Raw genomic sequence first — 26,419 nt, 5'->3', positions numbered from 1 at the left:
GAGGAAGGAACCTGAATTGCGTTACGATCATGTTACAGGTTGTTGTTTTTGGCTTACTGTGGGGATCTTTCCTCTCTCTTCTCCTCCTTCATCACAGTTTGACGACAGTTTGATGCATGACCGGTGCAAGCATAGAGTACTGCGTACAAAGTGGGTTCATTCGATGCGTTCACCAAACCGCCACCATGAAGATTGCATCGTGTGGACGGTGTTGTGTTGATTCAAATCATAGGTTATGTTAATCACACAGTGAAGTTGGAGAATGATTAAAATTTCCATAATCTTCACTTGCACTTTTAAAAACCTTTATTCATTAGATTCCTAATGTATGGTGTGCTTAACCTATCAAGTATTATTAACATGTTCTATGCTTTTTCAAACAAAATCACAAACATATTTGTGGTAAGACTTGCTGTGACATGCTGATTGTGGCGTGCTATAAGCCTTTCTAGCGTTCCGTACAGCAATTACCAACCACCCAATGTGAAAGGGTTGTTATTCGCTGGTTTAATTGTACGTGAGCCAGTGATCAGTGGTCACCTCGACGGTCACCCTTAGCAGCATAATGCATGCAGTGATCCAATTGCCTTCGCATAAGGCGCTACTTCCGAATGGGTTGCAACGGGACCAACCCTTCAGCCATTTATGATCGGTCATACGAATCTCTCGTCAGACGGACGGCATTGTGCCGGATCCGATGCCCGTTCGGAATCGAATGCCATAATGTAAAGAAATTCGAACGCCCTTGCTCTCCAGAGTGTAATTGTAGCAATGAATGGTTGTTTCCGCTACGGAGAAGCAAACAATGATAAACGACACCACAATAGTGAAATGGAAGTATGTGAACAAATATCCTGGTATGTCTAGTGGTGATTTAGATTGTACTTCCTATGCTTTGGACATATCATTTCATCTTGGAGGAGAACAGCGGCAGATGACATGTCGGAAAATGTAACTGAATAATTCCGCAAAAAAGAGAAATCAACTCCACCTGCGCGACAATGGTTGGAGGAGGTTGTTGCTGCAATATACATAATCTCAATTTTAAACAATGGCTGGAATGATGAAATTGTGTTTTGTGCTACCTATCACACTAATTTGATTGCAATTTATTACAGCATTTTGCACGGAAAAAACTACTACAAAATCTAAACAAATTGCTAAATTGCCTGTTCGAGAAATATAACCATGAAAAATACCACATCGATGGAATAAATTTCATGAAACGTTTCAAACCATCTTAAAAATGTCAGCGGCAGGCCTGTCAAACTCTCATTTGAAATATTTCACGATATGGTGTGTTACTTATGTATTGCTTAAGATTTAAGACTGTTCTTTTTAGCATGAATTAATGGTGTTATTATTTTTGTTATATGCTTCTTCTCTCAGTTAAATACTCTTTTTAAAATATTTAATATAATAATTTAATAAAGGTTTATCCAAATAAAATATATATAAATAAAATTGGTGTTGACTGTTTGTTAAATAAAATGCACTTATTAAACTTATTGCACGTTAAATGTTTGCACAATCCTAGAATTTTTCACGTCCCGAAGCAAGCTTATCAATTTAAATAATTGTATGCGTTACCGAATAATTAATCCTGACTGGGAATACGAATGTTTTCAAATATCAGATTTGAATTGATCTTTTATAATAATTTAGCTTTCATTTATTATTAACAGTGTGACTATTTTCCATTAATCGAATTTGTTAATTACTAAATAACAAAATTGTATATGCATAGAAATGTTGGACGCAATACACAGTACAAAGAATATGTGTCCTTCTTAAATGTCAGTCGAGTATTATTCGAAAATCACTACTAGTCAAGAATAATTATAATTAGAATAAAATTTGTACTTTGAGTTTAAATTTTGTTTCATTTTATTAATTTTGAAAAGAACTCAAAACTAAGCATGAGAAATGCATAGTTTTTCGAAAACGAAAAATTGAACTGTTATAAATTTTCTTGCTTCGCTAAATGTCACATACATGTTCATCTGCAAGACCACTGTGTTCTAAATATGTCCTGTCAATTCACCCATTTCAATATGACAAGTAAAAAGTGAAGTATGAGATCGAAAAATAAAATTGTTTAATTTTCCCTTCGATTTATATACATCGAATTAATATCTCAAAGTTGTTTTGCAAAATAAATTAACACATAAAGAGCGGGAGAGTAGAACTAGTCGGCATTCCTGTTGTGATGTTTCAATTGAAACGTTTACTTACATATTTATTTAATCATCGCTTAATGGCATACCCAACATCTCACAATTATGACTGCCTTATCCCAATGTTATGTTTGTTTGTATTTTTAGATTATTATGTCAGTAATTCCTAAGTAAATTATTATTGTGGCAACCCGAAAAACTTTGGTAATTTGTTCAAGCGTAAAAATTAAATGAAACGGTTCGCTCATAACCTTCAAAACTGTATGCTAGGGTGCAACCTGGAAAACGAATGAAATCACCACACCTGCTCCTCCTGCGCTCTGGTGTATGCTTTTGTTTGTTATTGTTGCAGGTGACAGCGGAGAGGTCGCTCGCATCCGCGTCAACATCAGCATTTTTCGATTCTCTTCCAACCGCGAGAGGTGAATTTCGTCTCGCTGGTGCTGCTGACATTCGAAGGTGCGTGTGCATATCATCTTGTGAAGTAAAACAATCATTTTAACAACAATGTTGCTGTGCAGTGGCCAGTTGTGAGCTGTGTGTTGTGCAATTTTGCGTGCTAAATTCCACCAATCAGTAGGAGATCGGTGGCAGGAAGCTGCACAAAACCCCGGGAGAGCGAACATCAACGTCGCCCTCTTTCACTCGCCATCCGAATGTAAAACAGCATTCCATCGATGTTGCCAGTAGCAACGCTGGCAGACCAGTTTAGGCGCTCGTTGATGTGTCATTAGACAAAATGAATTAGGAGTCGCGCGTGTGGTAGAGTGGACGAGAAATGAAAATCTGGCTCGTTGTGTAGTGGTGCGATATTTTCAGTAAAGGAAAGCGAAAGGCAAAACAACTGAAACATTAAAAAACACACACACAATAGTAGTGGGAGGGGGGAGTGTATGATAGTCTTACTCGTGTACGGGCAAGTGAAGGGGTGTGAAAGTGTGTGCGTGAAGCGAAGAAAAAAGGTTTTTTAAAACAGTGAGCATATAAAGAGAGGGAGGGAGAGAAAGAAAGAGAGAGAGAGAGTGAGCGCGCTCCCTACCATCGGCATGGATGAGGCTCAGTGAAGCGAAAAAGAGAACGAACGGAATCCTGCAAATCCTCGTAGCATGCTCGAGAAAATTGATACCCCACAACCCACCCGGAAGTGTGCGACATATGCTCTTCCCTTTTCGGGTTGCAAAACAAAGAAACTTTTGCAATTCGAAATGCGGGGATGTATGAGATTTCTTTCAACAGTGCTGTAAATGTGTGTTGTTGTTATAGCTCGGTCGTTTGTATACATCTAGCGAGCCAAACAGCAAGGATTAATGTTTCATTACCATCATTCATGCATTCATTCAGTTTTTTTGCACACCTCTTTAACCCTCATGATATGGCTATCTCGCTTCCGTCTCCTGCACTCTCTCTCTCTCTCTCCCTCTCTTACCTCTGTTTGTACCATTATGCTCTCGAGATCCGTGGAAGCAGTGGCTATTACTTACGGTGCGTTTTATGCTTGCAGGGTTTTCTCCTGGCGTGTTCAGGTGGCGCCGCACACTTCGACCCAAACACACAATGCCGAAATGACCCACATTAGGCTAGCATAAGAAATCGGGTACTCCGCTTCGTGGAAGGAAACGTCGCCTGACCTGGCTGGTACGCGCGACCCATTCACACATTCCCCGTGCTGCGTGTGCCACTACCATGTGAGTGAGTGTCTAGTTTTCCAGCTTGTGTGCCCAGCTCCCTATTGTGTGCGCGCCCGTGTATGTGTGTGTGTGTTTTTGTGTCCGTTTTCATTCCGTTACGACGGGAAGCTGTAGAGAATACAACACAACAACAACAAAATGCGTAAAATGCTACATATCGTGCTAATAAGAAATGTATCTTAAGTGTTTTACGACAACACGTGCTTAATGGTGGCAAATTTGGTGCGAAATCATTTACCCCCGAAGCAGTGAGTGAGTGTGGAAGTGCGTGTGAAACCGTTTGGTGACAAGAAGGAAGATTTTTTGTTTCTATTTGAATCAGTATCGAATCGTAACGAAATCTGTGCAATTCAGTTTGTGTGATATTATTTGCTTTTTAAAATCGCATCCCCCGCCGGTACTGGGGCATTACATACAAGCATAATTCCATTTGCCAGCAAAAGTCTGTCTGGCCGTGATATGGTTTGGTGTCGGTGCTAGTGAAGGCGTCCTGGTTTCCCCGGGTTCTGTGCTGGGGGATTCTCCTGCATTTTCTTCCTGCATTTTTTTCCCAGAGGGACTGGCCGTCAAGCGCAAATGTGATTTGTTGTTCCGGGTACGCCGTGAAGACGCCTTCGTCGTCGTCGTCCTGCGAGCATAGATTGTGCCCGCTGCTTCAAACACACATCTGGTTTCCGCCTGCCGGCCTCAGTACGGGAAGGGTGTGCGTGTGCGTCTTTGTGTGTTAATCGTGTATGAGTGTTGCTCGGTGTCGAAAATCATTGCTCGCTTGCAGTGCCGCGACCGAAGCGAAGCTGCTTGTGGCTACGGAAGTGCTAAAAATAAATTTCAACCGAAGGAAACAAAACGTCAACCAAACACACACGCACACGAATTAATTTTCCATTCCTTCAATATCATCACCCACGGGTCGTACTCGGGGAGGGTATCTCGCGCACACGGAAAATTAGACAACGTCTCCCAGCCTCCTCCACCGATCGTAAATTCCTCTCTCCCCCGTCACGAGCGTGTTTATGTGTTTGGTGAGTTAGTGTGTGAGTGTGTGTGTGTGTGATTCTATGTAAACACGATGCAATCAACGCTGGAGAGAAGGAAAAAGATGCAACCGCCAACGCTGCATACCCATAAACAACCGGAACGATCCGACCCGGCGACGGAGAGGCGCATGGGGCGGCGGAAACTGGCGGCACCGGGCAGCATGCGGTTATCTTCCGGTCTCGGGCTTCGTGAGATGCTCCTTTCGAGCTGTCTGGTCGTGCTGCTGCTAGCGCAGGTAAGCAGGAGTCACTATATCCGTTCACTTGCTCCGTTTCTTGAGAGGGAAGCTGAGAAATTGTCCCACAATATCCCGTTTCTTCCGCGTCAAATGTTTCATATTACAACTCGCTGGCCTTTAAAAAAAAGCGGAAGATCCAGCTGGTATCATTAGCGCAGCACAAGTAAACGCAAGTAAGAGTGTAGTTCGTTTCAATTTTCTCCCGGGCTTATCTTTGCGTGACATTGGGTATCATAAATTGTATCGGGTTTATGATACATTATGGCTGCGTTCAGTTACTACTGCTGGCGCGTGCCACCAACACACACGCCCCTGACTCGACGTCAAAGATACCGAAAGTGATCATAAATCTAGAGAAAGTAGTGTTATGTAGTGTATAATATTGTGCTGCCGAGGGAAGACACACGCAGCGCATGTTAGTCTGTGTCAATGCAGCTCACAGTACATCTGTTTCAACATATTTTTAGCTTACTTGTTTCATGTTTTTTTCTGATAAGGTCTGGCAAATGGAAATGGAAAACTTTTCGGGTTAATAGCTTAATCCGTGATAATACATGAATAAAAAGTACATAAAAAGCATCTTCAATTATACGTTACCAAATGACCTTTTTTTTCAGTGTATCATAACTAAGGCCATGCAAACCTGCAATCATATCAAAGCTTATCAAAATCAATTCATATATTGAAGCTTGCCTTCCGTGGTAAATGGCGACGACCATGGCTTCATTTCATGCCTGATTAGATCGCCACAGATGGGCATGAATGCAATTAGATTTTTCCATGTTTGCATATGTTCGTGTGGACTGCTGGCCTGCTGAGATTGATCTAATCCCAGCCCTCGCTTGATAAGGCCACAAGGTGTTCAATCGGTTCAACCAACTGTTGGCTCTCGATATCTGGCAATTGTGTGTGGTTTGGATTCGTTCCAATTTCGAAACTCTGTTATCGTCCTTTGAGCCTTAGGGCTACAGCAATTGGGGACAATTTGTGGCGTTGGCGACGAATCGAATAAATTGAAATTTAATCAACAATGGCTTGGAAGTTGATCAAAGCTCCAATTTAGCTCTTTGTTGCGCTCGATGAATGGTCAGTCGCGTGTGTTCCTGCTTGATGCTTGAAACATTCGCTTCCATTTGTTTGACCGTTTTTTGTGTGGTATGTGAAATCCATTACACATTCTTCAATTTCAAACTTATTTACGCAACATTACGTCTACGTAAAAGGCATTCAATGAGGTGTTTTTTTTCGCACAAATTATAAATTGTTTCCCCAACCGTTTCATCATTGCAATCATTTAGCTGCTGTAATCCCTCGCACGGAACGTATGACCTTGAGTTAATTCGGGCGAAAAAGATAGTTCCAGTTACACCGAAACGCACCCGACATGCTTTTGAATAAAGAAAAGTGAATGGCACTCGGGCTCACTGAATTGCATGGAGAAGCGTTCCACATACTGAATATGACACATTTTCATATTTATTCCATAAACCTCTCCATTCCATTTAAAAGGTATTTCAGGAAGAAGAGGACCATAAATTACGACTGATGAAAAATACAACAAATAATGAAACATTTTTTTATCTAAATGTGTTGTTTTTTGTGGATTGGTGGATTTATAATAATTCACATTGCATTAAAATTACGAATATCTTTCTTTATGATGATTGATTTTGTAAGTTGTGAGTAACGCTAGAAACCCATGGGACAATGTATGCTGTATTGGTTAAAAATTAATTGGGTGCGACTTACGACCAAATTGTATGGTGCCTGGGAAACTATTGGTGAATATTTGATGATGAAATTGCCGTTTGTCGGGCGCATGGCCGCACGCCCTTGCATCTAATGGCATCGGTAACTAACTCTTCTGCTCTTGCTTTTACCACCGGCCAACAGCGGTCGTTTGCAATGTAACACAGGAATGTAACGCCAGCACATAAAACAAACAAATTGAAAACATTCCGCACCGCCAGACACAGCGCGGGCAGGACGAATCGTCCGGACGGCTAGTGTGATTTGTATTGTTGTCCAGCAGCAGCGGAATGAGCAGAAAAGAAAACAACGTCAATGTCCCTGTCTGGCGCGCGGTGTTCCTCCATTGGAGTGGGTGGCCACACAGAGCTTATTGTTCGTATCGCCCATATGCTTTCCCCACCCTCACCCCTGTCCACGTTGACCGGAATCTAACGAGCCATCAAATAGTTCACACACATAGTCAACGTCGGTCGTGTAGCAACAGTGGTAGCCACCGTGCAACAATTGGCCATTGACGATACCTGCGTCTGCGTAAGCCCTCCTCTAGAGCTTTGTGCAAGCGATATATATTCGTCCAAACTCGCGGTGTTTGTCGAGCCTGGGTTAAAATAACAGGAGCCACCAACAAACGTTGCTACTGCTGCTGCTATTATTGATGGTTTGGCCCCTTCTAAAAGAGTGTGGAATTGACCGTACCGTTGTGGCCTTGCGTTGTTTAACGATCGCGGTGAGCGTGTGAGTGTGCAATGTTTCGGATCGCCAAAGTTCCATTAGTTGGGCTAGAATGGTTTGTAGCAGCCCGGGTTTTATGCTTCTGCTTCGATCTGTGCAATAGTTTGTGTCAGTTTTTGTTTATTTTTTGTTTTCCTCGATTTATTGACTATGTTTTACGTTTGTCGTCTACCATCGATCACAAAACGATTGGTTCAAACATAAACCAACTGCTTTAAATGGATAGCAATGAAAGTATTGAACAGTGAATTTATAGGGGGTTTTTCCGGAAGGTTACTTGAAATTGCAAAGTTCTTCTATTTTTAATAAATAGGTTTTGTTTGTTCACTGGATTGTTACCAGGTATTAGTTATACGCGATACCGCGCTATACACGATACATACGATTTTCAAATTTTCACAGTTCTTTCCGCAAATTGTACTGATTTCACACATTATTTGTCAAATGCAACATAAATTCAGTTTTGATCGAACTAAAAAAATATTTTAAAAGGTACCAAATTGTAATATTTTTGAATTCTCTACTTTTAAGCAATACGGCCTTTTTGGACCGTTACTCCTGAATAAAAAAAGTAAAAAATGTAATATTCATGTGAAATAAATACATTTACTAATAGAGGGTCTGAAACCTAAGTGGAACTTCAGGAAAAATTGATTGAAAACCTCAAAATACGTTTTACGTTAATATTCGATATACGCTACTGCCCCAGGTCCGCATTAATAGCGTATATTGGGGAATACCTGTAGACGCACAAAAAATAGAAATTTGGACACAATGTTCTTAATTTTGATAATTTCTAGCAATTGTTTTAGCTTTTTTTATTTTTTATTCAGGAGTAAAGGTCCAAAAAGGCCGTATTGCTTAAATTGTTTTAGCTTTATTTACTATTGAATTTTACATACCACCTACTGTACATTATCCATGTAAAACATTATCACATAGTGTCACACACATTTAGTCACAAAAACGACGTGTGATTCTCCCGTTCATCGAATTTGGGCAAACAACCCCCTCTAGAATTTTCCCCCGATGGCATCACGATTAACTCATGACTCAAAAAAGGGAAAAAGGTGTGTTTCGACGAGGTTACCAAGGGAGCAAGGTGTGCTGGAATGAAAACAGGTGTGTCTGTGCTTACATACCCGGTCAGGTACGGTCCCTGTATCATCCATCAACCTCATTTTGGGAATGAAGCACTATGTGGTTCTTTCCCAAAAGTAAATCATAACTTGGTCAAACGACTACTACCACCACCACCCCGATCGGCCAGCATTGTCATAAACAAGCATAACTACCCTTTTAGTAATTGCACTGCCACGAAACTAGCACGTTTCGTTCACATTCACGTAACAATCGTTTGGTTGCTGTATTTTCGGCATTTTTCGGAAAGTTTGCAATGCAACATTGCTGTGTAAAGTGGCATCGTGCTGCAACAAGTTAAAGTGCCTCGTTTTACAAAGGTATTAAAAAGCCCCAGTTTGTGTTGGTGTTGCTTTGCCGGTCGAAAACGGGTCGCAATGAAATGCACTTGCTTAATGTGTTAGTCTACCACCGCAACCGCTACCAGTTTGGAGCTGTAAAGACTGTTTTTGTTTTAGTTTTTTTTTTGCTGCACAGGCTTTCTCTTTCCTTCGCTCGTTTATATTTTAATCAGCCTCTGGAGCCAAATGGGCAGCGGGCTTAGTGGAGGAATTATCATTCCTATATGATGGTGATGTACCAGTAGTACACGCTCGGTTACATACTCACACATATGCGCGGCTCTGTTTTCTCTTCGCGAAGGTCAACCGCAGCCACATCGCCGAATAGTGCCGCGAGCGGACCGGTTTATCCGCTGTGGGGATTTTTTGTATCCTCCCTTGCTGACTGCTCAATTCCCACACTCACAACCATTCCCAGTGACGCTGTTCGTTCGATTGTGGGCTCACGATGTGTGCTGCGTGGTGTTTCTAAATCTCTAGACACGTGTCCAACAGAAAACAGAATTTTGAGCGTGTAAATGATATCGCTTGAGGTGAATGTTGTTTATTCTCTACATAAAATCATTCAACAGAAGATATAAACATTCGAATATTTAAAACCTCTCCGCTAGAATTAACTGCCCAATGTATCGATGATCGTTTTAAAATCTGCCTCGATACTATCCTACGGCTCGATTTGTTGGCTAAGCGGCGAAAGCTTATTCATACATTTATCGCCGCCTTTTCGATACGTTGGCGAAAGTTGGTGGCCGATGACGTTAGCTCTAAACTGCGTAAGGTAGCTGCGTAAGAAATTTCAGCTAAGAAAAAAAAATAGATACACCCATTACCATCGAAAAGAAACCGCTAGCATAGACCTCTACCAGCGCGGCTCGATCATGTAGGGGTGAGATAAATCTGTCCCGCTTTGGTCTACGGCGCTGAGCGTTGCAGTTTGTTGGTGGGATCAATTATTGGTAGTTGTAAATTGTTGTTTCCCGCTCCAAAGCTGTGTGAGTGCAGTAGTGCGGTGGTTCGTGTGGCATTTAATTTACTTTCTTCATATGAATAAAACGGTTGCGCACCTTGACCAATGATTGCATGCGAGAAAAATCAGCCACCATTACCATCAGCTGTTCTGCACAATATTTGGCTGTGGCATTGCATTTCAAAAAGTATTCTCATGAATACGTCATAAAAGTTTCAACAAATCGATCCATAGAACACTTCATCACGCTTATTTCAACATAGAAGATCTACTGAGATGCTCATCAAATTACGCAATTACTTCGAAAACTGTGGAAAAATATGATAAAATTATCTGTAAACTATTCTAATCTTAATATTTATACAGTTTCCCCTATATAAAGCATGACTTCAAATTGCGAATAGATTGTTTAACGAAAACTGTAGATATAGTAACCAGTCAAGCTAAATAATGTATGCTGTTGTTGCCTGTTGAGTGTGTTACTGTCAAACACATGTATCATTGTTCCTTCTTCTCCCAAGAGTGCAAAAGACATCCACTTGCTATTGTTGCATCATGTGATAGGTGATGTTTTGATTAGTGTTGCCCTTCTTGAAACAGCTCAAACATTAACAGCACGCTTAACTATACCGCGTGGGAAATGCTCCAGTTGCTTTTGCTCCCAGCTGCGTCCTACACCAGAGGGAAAGTCGAGGGTCGAGATAGAATTTCTCTATCTATTCTCTAGTACCAAACGTTAACCCCACATATCGTATTTTGGTGTATCGATTCAGGCTGTGATGCTTTGCCCTAAGCCATTTTATTTACGGAACAGGGTTTATGGACGTTTTTCAATAGCTAGCATAAAACAACAAAGCATTTGCACCACAAACGAATTTCATAAGCGTCGGTTATCATGTCACTTTCTTTCGATGTTGCTTGTCTTTGTGGTGTATATAATTAGCATTTGGGGGTGTGTGTTTGATCGATACCATTGCATCCATCGCAGATCAATTGCTGTGTTTGTAAGGCTCATTTTATGGAGATTGAAAACATTAATGGAATGTTCTTCTGCAATGACTGAAGCACTACTTTAACATCTTTTGAAGTGCTGCACCTTTGCTGACGAATTACACCACCAGGCATCTAAAAATGCCGTTGAATACTTTATTCCAAAGTGTATCGCATGCTTGTTGAATTCTCATTAATAAACCATTGCATTTTGTGACAGCCTAATTAATTATTCCCCGTCAGTTTAGCTTTTTACGGGGGTTTCACTGACTGACGCTTGTTTGATGTTTGTAAATTTGTACAGTACTTCTTGAAGTTTATGAGAGTTAGCGAGTATTAAATGATTGTTCATCTAGTGGAATATTATTATTATTTGCCCCTGGTCTTGCTCAGGCTTGGTCAAAGAAAACCAAAGCATCTTGCTTGCTACTAAATCCGTTTTATTTCATTGAACAAAATTAATTACCATTACAATCACAGCGCAACAATAGCCTGACTGGGGGATTTTTTCTTAGAAATGACACCTACAGTGTCTGGGTAATGTTGGGCAAAAGATTTCCGTTAATGGTCCTGTTCTTGATAACGACCAAATAGCATGTATATAGAAGTACAATTTCGTCGCGCACTAACCGTTTGCTCCGCTGCCGTGAGTAAATTGGGAATTTAACCCAGAACAGAATAACCACTGATGACCAACTGACCGACGTTGTATTATAAGTAATGGAGTATCCTTAATCAGCTTAATGTAGCCGAAACCACACCGATGACACGGTCAACGCGGGTGCAGCATCGAATAGAAAAGACTCATTTCCAACCGTTTTTCCAACCGCCCGCAGCAGGGACGCACCATCTGTAGAATAGCGCGAGGGGAGCGGACACGCATACAAGCATATCTTCCTAGGGGTAATCGGCTCTTGCATTATTCTTGCCCAACAGTAGTCCCTTGAGAGGTTTCCTGGGACGCACCATTGCTAGCCACTTCAGATGCCACCCCAGGGACACTCGCTTTCATCCATTTTCCGATCACTCCGAACCTGTCGATGAGTGGTCGATGTATTTTTGTACGGTTCCCTTTCCGTACCCACACTACGCCCGTGCATCGCCGCCATTGGGACTGTCGTTTTTCTGGCAGCGTTGCTGCCATGGAAACAACGACGGTCTGTGCCGGAAGTAAAGTCCTCTCCACTCGACGAGGCGGCCGCTGTGTTTGCATAGGTGTGGAACGAAAATCTCGAACAGCAACACCACCCCCGGGGACCGCCTGGCTACATTCTACGCATGTGCAGCCACTGCCGGCGAAATTGAGCGCTTTCCAACCATGTGCTCCGTTGTGTGTCTGTGTCACTGCACAAAGCAAAGCACGGCCACCGAAAGACTCCCAGCGACGCATTCCGGGCATGATGATGTTGGGGACGCTTTGCTCAAGACGGAGCGACGACGACCAGCAACGAGCTTAGCGGTGCGTGTATGTGTGTTTTTGATAGAAACAGTGGGTAACTCTTCTGTGTGTGTGTTGGGCGATGATATCAAAAGCAAAAATGTTTGCTTCATTTCATTCATTTTCCGCCCATGGAGAGCTATGTTCGGCACAGAGCGCTTACCAGCCCGGAAAATCACCATCAAATGCGAGAGGAAAGCACTAGGAAAGGGTTTCTCGGTAGAGAAAAGGTGGCAAAAAAATCATCCACCCACTCCCCGTGTCCGCCGTGGGTGGGCAGAGATTGTATGGAGTTGCGATTGAGAAAATTGCTTCGAACTTTGAGCTATCGGCATCTCACGATGTGTTCGTCGTTACGAAGGTGTGTATATGTGTTTTTTTTTTCATGCCAGTTTCATGTTACACCGAAGTGCGTTACTTGCACGAAACATGAAACAGTTTGCGTTGTTTTGTTTTGTCTTTTTGTGTGTGTACACCTGACCCAATCAAAGTTTCTTTACGCTGCTTGTTTGTTTGTTTGTTTGGTTGTGCGCTTGTTTGTTTTGCGTGTATTTATGGAATGACTTCTGTTTCTGGTCTGGAAGTTTAGATTGCTTTTCTGGGCCTCAGTCTGGCAATGTAGTTTTCCTCTGTTTCGCCCTCACCCACACAGTCACACACCCGGCAACAAAACAAACAAATCAAAGGCGTGGAGCTGTAATTAATTGAAACGTGTTGATACCTGTCCGCGGGCTGATTTCCGGTCGTTACGTTACATTACGTCTCCCCCCCCCCACTCATTCAATAATGAGGCATTCTAGTTCGTTCTGTAATAGAGCTTTTCATCACGGAACGCATCGACGCGCAAAAAAAATCAAAGCAGGAAAACAGGAAGTAACCGTGCTATGGGAGGAATGCTTTTGTTCGCTACCAACCGCCCGGAAGCATTGTATTGCTGATGATAGTATAAGCGCAAGCAAGATGAACCCCATTAGTACTTCGGCATTAGTGTGGACTGCAAATGTGTGTGTGTGTGTGTGTATGTGTGTGTTTGTGTTGGGTTCGAGGGAGGAGTATGTGTGGATTCGATCACTTTCGATCGCTTTGCTGTATCTGAAAATACAATTTCTCTTCGTTAACAAAACAATAAACAAACCCAACAGTTCGTGCAGTATCTTCGAATAGGGGTGAGGGCATTCCGGGCGCTTTCTTCAAGCAGCTGCTCACTTTCGATCGAAGTCAATCGAGACGTCGATCGGCATTAAAATGTTGTTCGCCGTTTTGTTTCGTGAATTAAAAAACAACAGCTCCCATATGGTGATGGAAACGCGACACCTTTCAGTTCCTGGTAGCGGCGCGTGCGGCATACCGGGGAGCCCGCAAAAGTGTTAGAGGGCGGGTGTACGTGTGTGTGTTTGCCTTGCCCTGTCGACCATGTGGTTAAACCCGAGCAAAAAGCACTACAAAACACGTCGCCACATCTGCTTCCTACAGTAGCGCTTATGAGTAACTCATTACCCCCCCGTACATGTGTGTATGTGTGGAGGGTGGGTTTTTTTTTTTGTTAGTTCCAATTCCAGAACCGGGGAAACGTTTGTGTGATCTACTCGTGCCCAATCCGGCAATGCCGTACACGAATCCGGTGAACCGTGGTGAAGGTCAGCTCACGATCAATCGATCATTTCAACCACTGCCGGAAAGCACACGTCCTCCTCCTTCTCAATGACGGTATAGCAAAAGTGCAAGGCAACCGCGTGCACTGGATACTTCATCGAGGGGAGTGGGGGTGGGGGGGGGGGGTGTATTTAGTGCAGTCGTATTGCGCCTGGTGCATTGTGATGGTGCGTTTCACGATCGACGAATCGTGGCGTTTCAGCTCGTGTGCAGAATTTGCAAGTCTGATCAATCAAAACGAAACGTGCGCACCGGTTTGTGTTTGACGGTCATTTTAGGGCGCAAATGCGGTACTTGCTGTAGACATTAAACTGTACTGCTTCGAAAGGTGTACATTGTAACTTCGGCGAAAATAAAATGTTGAATAGTATTAACAAAATTATAAAATTGTTTGAAAACCATAACATAAACACGTATGTTATCTTTCTCTTGTCTATGATAAGAAACTTTAAATACTCATGATCAATACTGTTTTACGTTTCCAATGCTAGTATGTTTTTGGTAATGACAGCAAAACTGAAATCACTTAAAATCTTCCTACGAAAACAAAATGTAGCTCTTTACACAATGTCAATAAAGCACAAAATATTATAAATATCTTATAAGCATCAAATTCCTCTGCACTGCACAATAGAGCAGTAAAATTTCGAAATTAATTTGTCCCATAACCCAATCCAGCGTCTGGATCAGCAGTTCTCTTGCATCGAAAAAGCGTAATTTTTCTTTGTCCGCCAGTATTCTAGCTTATGAGCAAGTAACTTTCAAAGCTTAATTTGGCTACTAAACACTGTCGGGCAAACACTTTTTTGCGATTCATTTTTTTGCTGGGGAAATTTCCCTTTGCTTCTAGCCGTTTCCATTTTCGTCCATTTATACTGTACGTGTGCCACGTTGGCAAAAATGAAAGAAATAATAATAATGGCCATTCCGACACTATCTCCATCATTTCAACGTTTGCAGAACCAATTTGCATTCAAATATCTTTCATTCGCTTCATCACTATGGGTGCGCGCACGAATGCTTTTTACCACAATTTGCCATCATCTTGGGAATTCCGTAAGCTCACCTAGCCTACGAGTTGGTGTGTGTGTGTGTGTGTGTCGGTTTGGGGACCTTTGGGACGAACGTTCTCTCTTGCCACGTTGGGGGCAAATGTGACCATCGTCTTTCAAAGAAAAAAGCTCTCATGAATGACGCGAGAATTAAAGTTTACCACACCGTCGTCACCACCACTACTAAGGTGGTTACGAGCTCTCCAACACACCTTCGAGATCGGGGACAGACCCAACCGCAGACGACTCCGGGGGGAGATCCCGAGCACGTTCGTTTCCATGTGTTGGAAAGTGTGGCGAAACCAGTCCGGCCAGTTTTTGTACTTCTACCATGGCGAACATCGCCGAGCCGCGGCGGTGTCATGGGCCACAGCTCATTTCGTTTCGAGATGGGTTTAGCGTTTATGTAAAGTTTGTAAATTGAGATTGAGCGAAGGGCACGGGCAAGGAAAGTCAAAATAAAACACAAATATCTGTCATAATACTGCAGCAGGCAAAAAAAGAACACCCTCACGAGAAACTCCGCCCCGTAGGTATGGTTTTTTAAACGCTCTCCACTCTACGGACGCGTTGCAGAAAAGTGTAATCGAGTTTGATTATTTTCCTCTCGAAGCGCAGTTCCTATTGTGCAATCGAATGTTTTTCCTCGATCGGCGGGACTGAGCTTGAAAACGGGCGAAGCGTGGTTCATTGTGGCTCAGATTTTCCAAAATAATTGCTACTGCCGTCAATGCACACACTCTATCGAGACTGTATCATTGCCTTAAGTAATTACGTAAAACTTCCGCCGCGTGATATTACAGCCAGAAAGGCGCGAAAAGCTCCTCTCTCGTACTCGTGCCATCAAAACAATGATGGGATAGATCGTGGTTGGGAGCGTAAAACAGCGTTTTCTGTTTTCGCACTATACAAAATAATTTCAAACGGCTCATAACACACATAACACATTATACAAGATGGTTTATTGATCCGCACTGTGTGTTGGGCGAGACAGAGCACGGCAGAAATAGCACTGCAAGAAGATAAATATGTGGCAAATGAAAATACATGTGCGCTATGTTTGGTACTTTTTCAACGTTTTGTTTTAGGCTGCCTTCCAAGTCCGTAACCAAAGCACCGCAAATAGAATTATCCCGGTTTGCCAGACGAGTGCAGTGGGAAAGCACACTTTCAGTTTCGTTTTGGCAAACTTTGCACACGAATCTTCTATTGCCACTGGCTGCTACCGGTGCTGCTGTTGCTGCTGCAACTAGCCCTTTGGTCGAGACAGCTGTGGGAGGGGTCGCGTAGTGAGTACAAGCTCTGCATCAAGGATACTTTTACTTGGACTGCTGCCGACGACCCTTCACAGGCGTTTCCCGCTCTCTAGACAGCGATGAAGAGGACACTTTGCTGATGATGCTACACCGTACGTCTGTCTGCCGCCCGAAGGCCAGGAGTCGTTCGGTAGTCACGCTACTCATGGATTCTGTCATGGATGCCGGTTGTGCGATTCGTTTGTTTTTGCAATGACACACAAGCTCTCGAAAAGCCTACACCACCTGTGCGGCATGCTGGGGCTGTGATGCATGATGTATGTGGCTGTGTGTTGCATGAAGAAGGGTCGAGCGACGGCGTCGGAAAAGTTGAATCATCGCCAAGGAAACGAATCCTACCAATTTTTCTCTCTTACCATCCTCCCATTCCTGAAACGACTGTCGGCGAGGGTTGCGATTTTCGTAGCACTTTAATAATAATACACTGCTCGCTGGTAGACGTCGGGGAATCGTGGAAACAATGGTTCGTCCAACCTGGGTGCTAACATTCGTCCATGCAATTGGGGAGTTGGTTCAGGCTCAGGACGACAACGACCCATTCCTGAAATGGTATCCCATAGGTTGGAAGAGCACAGAGCTGTGTGTTTTCGATAAGTCCCTTTGCGCATTTGCCGTCTAATAGATAGTAGCGTTGGAGTTACCAAAACACCCCAAAAATGGCATGCTAAAATAATCTGCTGTCCTTGCCTACATACATCCCACCCTTGCTATAGTTACACGACTAGCTATGCTGGTTGCGAACCCATCATATGTAAGCCCCTCTCGGATGGGGGGGAGGTCAAATGCGCGTGCAAGATTGTGCACAAATTGATGCCTTTCACCACGTACCCGGATTATCATAACTTTTCAAAGCAACCTTCGCCTTCTAAACACCGTCGGCACCCAGCCGACCGGTTGGTCAGTGTTGCTGAAAAGATGATAAATCATCCTCTTTCATTGCGCATACCTTGTAGCAGTGGAGCTTTACGCCATTTCGCTGTGGCAGAATATCAATTAGTCTGCCCGTTTGCTAGTTCCGCCACACATCATCATGACCGTTCGCTGCAAAGGTTGCAACGGGTATGTTCCGCGCGGCCAAGCTCCATATGTTACCCGTCGTCGAAGGTCGACTTCTAACATTCGCCAGTACCCAAAGGCAAGGGTCCGATCCGCGATGTCCCGAGTGGGGCTTCCTCACTCAACGATAAGGCACTATAATCTTTGATTTATGAACCCTGAGCGAGGTACTTTTGCATTAGAGAAACCACGCGTGGGGCCTGCAAATCAAAAACTGTAATCGGGCTCATTTGCATGTGCATGTGTAAAATAATTACCCAGCTCTGCCCAGGTACCCAGAGCGCGGAGCTGTGTTGCGTTATTGGGGCCAGCCCCAGGAAACAGTTTCAGTCGCGAACAAGGATTCGTGTAATTCCAATTTGTTAACGGGTTAGTGGTGTAATGCTTGCTTCCGTGTACCGTGGGCTACCTGAGAAAGATTAAAACTACTTATTAAGGAGCAGGTTCATTAGCGTGTTATGATAGATTGAATTCTACAGATAATAAGGCCCACTTTTCTCATTAATATTGATATCATCACAAAATACCAACGACTAATGAAGATGTTTTCTACGGCTAATGAATCACAAGTGAACCAGGCAGTAATGGTTGTGATCTCTGTGACTGGCCCATGCTTGCTGAATGTTTTGTTATTTATTTATGTTATTACACAACACAATCCAGCGTAACTCAGGCAACAGCTTCAGCATTCTCTCAATGATATGGTACGTGGATCCAGAGACAGAACGAACCCGCTTTTGTGATGCTAGAACTATTATCCAATTTGATATTTTGACCGTGGATTTTCCAACAAAGAAAGGTTTGAGTACATCCTTTTGGTTCAGATGGGTTAATGTCATTATAGATTTTACGATTGAGCCCAACCCAAGATATGCATTGACCCAAAAATAAACCTTCTTCTATCTTCTCCACATAACGACTGGTGCCTGTATGTTACCATATACAACTTTAACGAGCTAGCACATTCCGACGTCTTACGTTGATGAAGAAGCTTTCCATCTCGCGTAACAGTCAAATCATTGGTTTTTGGCCTTTTGCGATGTGAAGCCTTTTGGGATGCCTTCCTCTCTCAAACATCCGGACCGATTTTTATACGGTTTGCCTTGACTGGACTAGCAACGTAACGATGTCAACACTCAAGGGCACATCGATCTGAAGAGTGAATACACTCATCCATCACACAAAAGTCAGTCCCGAGCAGCATTCTTCTTCTACTCAACAACAATGTCGCATAGTGTTGGTCCACACAAGTTAAAGTTGGCTCCTCTATGCCGGATCTCCGAATGCCGGTCCTGGATGGATGGTTGGGTCCTTGAACTTTGAAGATGTCCGGAACGGAACACGGAACACAGTTTGCCTGCTGCACTTGCCTGCCTGCCGGTGGTTTGCAGTTGCGAAGAGTATCTGCCTGCATCCGCATCTGCATACAGATGAACGACGCTCCACGGGTTTGTGCAGTACAAGTATGTCCTCCTGCGCTTCGGCCCTTCACCACCGTCCCAACCTGCGGCCTAGTTGAGCTGGAACGAAATTTGTCATGATCAAACTGTCGACCTCCAGCACCGAAGCCCGTTGCATCGTTGCAGGGAAAGTCATGTTGTCGCCGACTGTCTGAGCTCATCATTATAATCATATCCGGCGCGCAAACCGTCACCCGTGCCGCTTCGTCGTGCATGCATTCCTATGGGCATGGCACAAGGTAACAATCGACACACAACCCACACCGATGACGCCTCGCAGCTATGGTTTGTATGGTATTTATGCGCCCATGAGACAATGGGACGCCACCAGAAAGGGAAGCGATACGCTGGCTGCCGCGTTGCGGGAGGCTGAAATCAACGGGATCGTACCCTGTTGGAGCGTCTGCACGTGACTTGAGTTTGACTTTGCTTACTTCGCACACGGTGTGGCACAAACGCTGCACTTTGTTCTTAGACAAAAAATGTTCTAACTCATACCAGAATGTGTACAAAATGATGGGACTAGACCGACGGTGCATAAAAGGAATAGAAAACGTAAAGAAAAAGTAGTTTACGCTACCTCGATACATACACATGCACACAGTTTGTGCACTTTTTGCTGTTAGAATTACTTAATTATGTGAATATAAACGGTTCCAGACAGAATTGTCTCGTTTGAGGGGTTAGGTAACGATGCAACGGGATGTACTCAGGATGGGCGGTAAAGTTCTTTCTTTGTTGTGTCTGTTCCATCTTTGCTGGGGAAAATCTTATCCTCAATGTCGCGTATTCTTCTGAGTACTTTTAACCACTTGTATCAAAGATAAGCACCATCTCCCGTGTCTGGCACACGCCACAAGAGCGTCCGCTTTAGCGTCGGCTTCTTACAATCATCGCTGCGCTCAGAATCTACTACAACGGAACGCCACACAACTCTGACGGTTAATATGGGGTCGTTTAAAGACGAAAGCAGGCCAGTGACGAGGGGTCGGTCGGCCAGCTGAAGGTTTGCCGTGCCTGGGAATCGATGGAAAACAATGATTTTACATCCCACGTGGTATGATTTTTTGTTGTTTCGTTTCATTCGCCTTGCTGTTAGTGGGACGTCAGTCTCATTGCGGTGTTATGAGTCAGTGATGAGCTGAAAAGATAAGCCCGAGCGCAGGAGGGCACGCTAATGCCGATGAAAATGACGAAGAATTATGATCTCATCAACATCATCGACCATTATTCGCTGCTGGTGGGGAGGGACGAGGGGAGGATGAGTGGGTGGTTGCGCATCCCTTATGTAAAAGATATGCAGTGAATCTCACCGGCACTGTGCTATTGTTGTTACTGTATTTTTGTACGGGAAATGGAATTTTCCTCCCACATTCCTAGGCAAATTGTTCGTTTGTATAAATGTGCCAATAATACTGGAAGTACGAATGTATTGGATGTAGTGTATTGAAATACTTTCTCTACAACAAATCAAATGTAATCAGATTATTGATCCTAACATTTGATGTACGCTGATCGTATGCAAAGTGTTCAAAAACACATGAATATATTTCAAAAATATATATTGATGATAAATGAATCAAAATTCATCTACACTGAATCACCGTCATGAATACAATAAAGCAAACAAACAAACATCTTCACACTCGTTTTGTTCAATTATGGACAAGGTTATCTGTCGAGAGATTAGAAGTATCTCAATGTTAAAGCATATACATTTGTTGCTAGAAATAAATCACCAAAACATGATTCGTACCAGTACAAATTGCATCACTATTCGAAGATACTCCAGTTGTAATAGAAAAAAAAACAATGTTGGTAGCGATTATTCATTACTTATAGTACAAATCATGTTGATAGGAAAACTCTTAAATAGAATGTTTATCTATATTCGAATGATTATTGTTAATTTATCGAAAAGACATAGTAAAATCTGCTTTAAAGTTCTTGAACGTAATGTCACTTTTTATCGCATGTAGCCAATTTTATCTCGAGAAGAAGCTTCAATCTTATCCGCACACTGAAACGGCAGCTTGATGACATGAACAGCTCGTTATTCAAGTTTATCCGAGATACCGGTCCAGGATTTCCGATGGCCCGGCGAAACTAAAGCAAATAATACAACATGCAACAAAACTTTGCCTTGGTGGCGCCACACAATCATCAACAGACAGTCCATTCCAAAAGCCGCTGCTGTCTCTATTCCCAGCTACTCGGCTGTCAGTTGCAGAAGGGTTTTATTTCCAAATGCTAAATGTTTCCAGTTCCGGATACGTGGGACAATTTTCCCTCCCAACATTTGCACACAGAGCGTCAACTTTTATACGCTTTCGTTTCTCGTTTGCCTGACCGTTTATTGTACAAGTTTATGCAAAAAATTTGCATATCCATTACGTTTGGGCAAAGAGTTTTTAAACGTTTTTTTTAGAATGAGGGTTTTTTAGATTTATCCTATCAGTAAAAATAAACCCACACATCATGAACTTCAGTAACCATTTCTATGAACGTATCGAACACCGAAGGCAATTCATGAACCGGCGCTAATTATTCCGCATTGGCAAGTACCTGCAAATTGATTGCTAATATTTAATCCATTCCCGAATCGGTCTGTCTACTACGCTGTGAAGTTGTGAGTATATGAATGTTTCGTAGAATCCATTACACCTCGACAAACTGTTTGTGCAGGTGTACATCTGCATCGGGTATTTTACTTCATTTAAAAAAGTTCCATCTCTTGCAAACTCGTGACATTTTTTCATACTGACTACGGCAGTTGTATATCAATCGACGTTCCGACGTTATTGTTTGCAGCAATCGAAATGCAGTTTTTCGCTTACTCGAGTTTCTAGTTTGTGTGTTTTTGAATGTAAAAAAAACAATTTGCATCTTGAAAGATCATGTTTGAATAAGTTTATTCATTTGCTTTGCTTAGGCACGAAGATGAAAGGAGAGGAACCATTTTTGAAACAAATAGACTATTGCACTAATTTAATGTTATTTTGCCTAACACCAAACACTGTCGAGCAGCAGAAATTGTTAAACCGACTAGCCTTATCACATTACTACGTTCGTTCAACCAATATGAACAAAAACTCTTTTTTCTTAGTTCGAGTGACACTGACACAAATCTTATCAGTAAAACTCTTTCTTAACGATTACCGTCCATCAAGTGAAACGAGTTGATTACTGTCCAGCTAATGACAGAATGGATGATTAACCCGTCCGGACAGATCTCACTTAATCTACGCATCTTAAATCATAGAATGATAATTATCTCTGCATCTCCACAGTTGCACAACACCAATAAAGCTGCTGTTAAATTCATTGTGTAACATTTTAATCGCTGGCTTTATCCACACCATCAGCTGGGCGGAGATATGATTTTGGTCGATTTCTTTTTTTAATGAACCCACTTTCACACAAACTTAAATAGACAATTGTCTATTCAAGTGAATAGCAAATCATCTAAACGGCCTTGAGCACGAAGCCGAATTGGTTCTTTTTATGCAACGCTGGGTGGTTGAAACAAACTAAATGTCGAGTTTGCCTGCCACATTGTGTAGTGTTGAGAACTACCGGCCACAGCTGGCAAACTACTTTGGATGGAGTTTTCTTATTTAAAAAAAAAAATCTAGCGTATGGCGACACACGCACGGTGTACGGAATGCTTCACATGAGAGGGGAAGGCACACGAGTAGCAGCGGTACGTTCCGAAACGAGTTCAACCCGACAGCTATATGTACGTGCGGCGCGCGGTATGTGTTCGGCCGGTTGCAGTTGCATACGACGTCCGACCGGTGCAAGCAGCAAGTAGCAGCTGCAATTAACGTCCGTGTCTATCTCAATCAGTCGATCGCAATTCAACAGAAATTAACCCCCGACTAGCTCCCCACTCTCACTGACACACACACACCCAAACACTCCGAGTGGGTCATAATAGTGCAAATCGGCGCGTCTGGTGACCGGTCGGCGGTAGAAAACCTTAGTTTGTGGTTTTCATTTTCCATCCAACGAGTTTTCCGGCCTGTTCAACGGCACACCGCCTCAGCCTTCCGTACACTACCCCACCCACAGACCAGCGGTCTTTACGCAATCATATTTCTTAACTCGAGCGTAACACACCCTTGGCTTAGTGCTTTGAACATTTGCCAAATCCGAACGCAGGTCGAGAGATCACTAAAAAGCGGAGAGCCAAAGAAAACAAAAACTCACCTCAACCACAACAACGTTGATCCGGGGGTTGACCATTAGATGATTCGTCGTTATGCTTGTGCATTTTGTTTTTTGCAGTTGCGGGTGTTGTCGTTTGCGCTGGCCAAAAAGGAAGAAAACGATCTCTCTCGGGCCTGATCGGCACTTTCGATTGCAGCTACTGTACCCCGGCTCGTTGAAAGTGGAAGGAAAATTCACTGGACAAGAGGGGAGACGTCAGTTGCGAGTGGCCAGCCGGTTTGAGGTGAATTTCGGCGGCCGGCCTCGGCGAAAGGTGCACCTTGCGCCACGCGGCAATAATTGTGCGATGTGTGAAACTTAAGAAACAGCATCGCGCACGCCAATATGACTGTGACCATAGCAATCACTGGCAAGGTTGAAAAGACGTTGTTCAATATTAGATGAGCGCGACGTGCTTATACAAAAGCAGTACGAGCCAAACGGTGTTTTGAATTGGTTTTGTTTTCAGAATGTTTTTCACATCTGTTTGCAATTGTCGTGTAATGATTTCTCTTCCAATCGATCGAAGAGTTACAATGCACAATCCGGATGAGACGATACGAACGATAGCACACGATCGATCGATATGTAAAGTCTGTTATCGCTGCCGGCGGATTGTGTGACAGCACGTGACGACTTTGTCGGGTGGGAAGTGAAACTGTTGGATAGAGGTGGAATAATTTCCAATAATGAACACGACACTGACACCGACACGGAAAACCTTTTCCAGCGTCGGTGGTGTCAAGTGAGAAGCAGACAGGAGGGAGAGAAGCAAACATATTTCGTTTGCTTATCAGCAGATTGACAAAACAATGCGTCCCACAGCCGAGCGCACGTGCTAATCGGTTCCTGTAGATCAGGTATGTCAAACTGGCGACCAACGGGCCGCATGCGGCCCGCGTCGATTCTGAATGCGGCCCGCGAGAGTATTTTGAGAAATGCTAAAAGCACTGCAAACCATAAATCTGTTATTACTATTTGTCAAAGTGTATAAAATTTTCAAGAGAAGAACAATCTTTCTGTTGGTATATTTTTCGAAGCTAACATGAATGTACCCATAACATCTCATAAACTTATTCTACACAAAGGTACATATCAATCGAGACCCTTAAGAATCATTGAATCGAATGCAAGCTCAGTCGTATTATGTTTCGATTAAATTCTGAATATTAGCATAATTTTGTGCACACTCGATTGCACATTCTGTATGGAAAAAAAAACTTGCGTCAACTGTCTACAAACGAAAAAGGAATGAAAATAACTTGATACACACACTAGGAAATTTTTCAACAACTAGTGATTGGTTGTCGGAATCGCATCCACGGCTCAAAACCATTTCCGATCATAGCTATTCCGACTACGAATCCGGCCAAATCAAACCAACAGTTCCGTTCGGTGCCGTCCGAAGCCTAAAGAGCCGTTTAGAGCCATTCGGAACCGTTGGAGTCATCGGTTGTCCCGCCGAATTTGACAATCTCCATGCCCCCGACTGCCAAGTAAAGGATTCATTCGGCTCCGAATTTTTTCCCACCTTAGAATGTTACATCATTGATATTAGATTGGAGCCTCTTCTGTTTTTGTCATAATCATGCCACCATAAATGTTAATAAAAATGATTGTAGCCAAGTTGGAAATATTTGTACCCAACATTCTGCAAGACGAATTAATGTAATTTCCAACCTCCCCAAAAATCAAAACCAAAAGCCTAAAGGATTTAGATTAAGGATAAAAATAATCGAAATGCCTAAGCCTTGCAATACAAAGCTTATTAATAGATTAGATCACACAGTCCTCAATTCTTCAATTCGCGAATCATCTCCCTTTAAGTGTCAAAAATAGAATTGCCGATCTGTATGTGATCACAAACCACGACTCTTTGTGAGATAAAATTATCGTAATTGAAAAAAAAAATATTCGTAAAATACGGGTTCTTGTTATAAGAAATGAATATATCACCAGAACACTTGGAACTTGGAAATTAGCGAAAAATAATGTTTAAACACGTGTTATTACAATTTTTCTCTTGATCTGTCAAAAAATTGCAAGAAAATATTTTTGTTATTCATCCAATGATGGATAGCTCGGATTGTTTGAAAAAGAATCACTGTAGGCTGCTAGACTTCTCCTACTTCAGCAAAAAAGTGTGTTTGACAAATATTTTCTAGCAGAACTGCCGTAAGAGAACGCGAGTAATGAAAAAAGTCTTATTTTAATAATAACATTGAAAGTACATTAAAAATTTTTCTCATATAAAAAAGAGCACATATAAAAATAACATCGCGAATTTGTACATAACAAACGATTCCAGATAAGAAGCGAGGAGTACAAAAAGACAATTTGTTTAACAATAAAAATCTAAAAAAGTATTTTACATAAACATTGGGGTATATTTTCCATTCTCAACTTTGCGGCCCGCGAATCATTGAAAATTTGTACTAGCGGCCCTCTGATGAGATGAGTTTGACACTGCTGCTGTAGATCATGTGTTACCGGTGCAAGTGCAGCGCCTGCATCCAACGCTTTAACGCTTCCTAACTTTGCCTACAGTTCAAACTGTGCGCTTTTGCAGTCACGTTTCCAGTGATATTACTTTCCATGCTTCGATTTTGTAAAGACAAACGAATAAATTGGAAATTGTACGCTAATTTTTCGCCGGAATCTGTTTGTACCCTACTGACCACTGCTCTCTCGGTTGGTGCTTTCGCTGCTAGTTCGCGCCCCCTCCGGTACGGTCGTAATTAATAAAACCAATGAAAGAATCAATTAGCATGAAATAATTACAGCATTGCAGGCAGTTTTCACATTAACCACGTAAAATGTCGATAATTCACGCTTGCGGTGTAATTAATACACACAGCGCGCTTCTTATTCAGACCGTGGGAATGCTTTCGACTGCAAAAAAATAATAATAACAATTAAAGAAGACTACCCAATTACGTACATCGCACACATCGGTGTGTGGTACGCACTCCTTTGAACGGATCGATTTGTTCGGTGCACAGGGACCTCTCTTTTATCATACAAACGACCCCAGGAAGTGGTTGTGTGAATTTGCCTACTACACCCCATTGCACCTGAGTATGTGTTTATGTGTGTGACCTGCAGGTTGTTGGCGCTCGGATAGTCTCGGCCATATCCGGACCTTGATACTGGCACGGTTCCAAACGGG

The 26,419-nt window shown here is 42.7% G+C and overlaps 1 protein-coding gene across 12 annotated transcripts in view; it reads left to right on the top strand.

The window, feature by feature from the left end:
• The first annotated feature begins 2,500 nt into the window (after nt 1-2,500).
• Nucleotides 2,501-26,419, top strand: part of LOC1274091 (tyrosine-protein phosphatase 10D) — a 41,453-nt gene continuing 17,534 nt past the window's right edge. For 6 of the 12 annotated variants that reach the window (XM_061650163.1, XM_061650160.1, XM_061650159.1 and 3 more), the window contains exons 1-2: nt 2,501-2,636; nt 3,679-5,138. In XM_061650163.1, coding sequence (XP_061506147.1) covers nt 4,935-5,138 — 204 coding nt within the window. In that variant the 5' untranslated portion in view covers nt 2,501-2,636; nt 3,679-4,934. Of the gene's footprint in view, nt 3,153-3,678; nt 5,139-26,419 lie in introns of all 12 variants that reach the window. The other 6 variants (XM_061650166.1, XM_061650164.1, XM_061650165.1 and 3 more) reach the window with 4 other exon arrangements.

Source organism: Anopheles gambiae, chromosome 2 (genome assembly GCF_943734735.2).
Source record: "Anopheles gambiae chromosome 2, idAnoGambNW_F1_1, whole genome shotgun sequence".
Taxonomy (NCBI): domain Eukaryota; kingdom Metazoa; phylum Arthropoda; class Insecta; order Diptera; family Culicidae; genus Anopheles; species Anopheles gambiae.
This window is presented reverse-complemented; position numbering and strand designations above follow the sequence as displayed.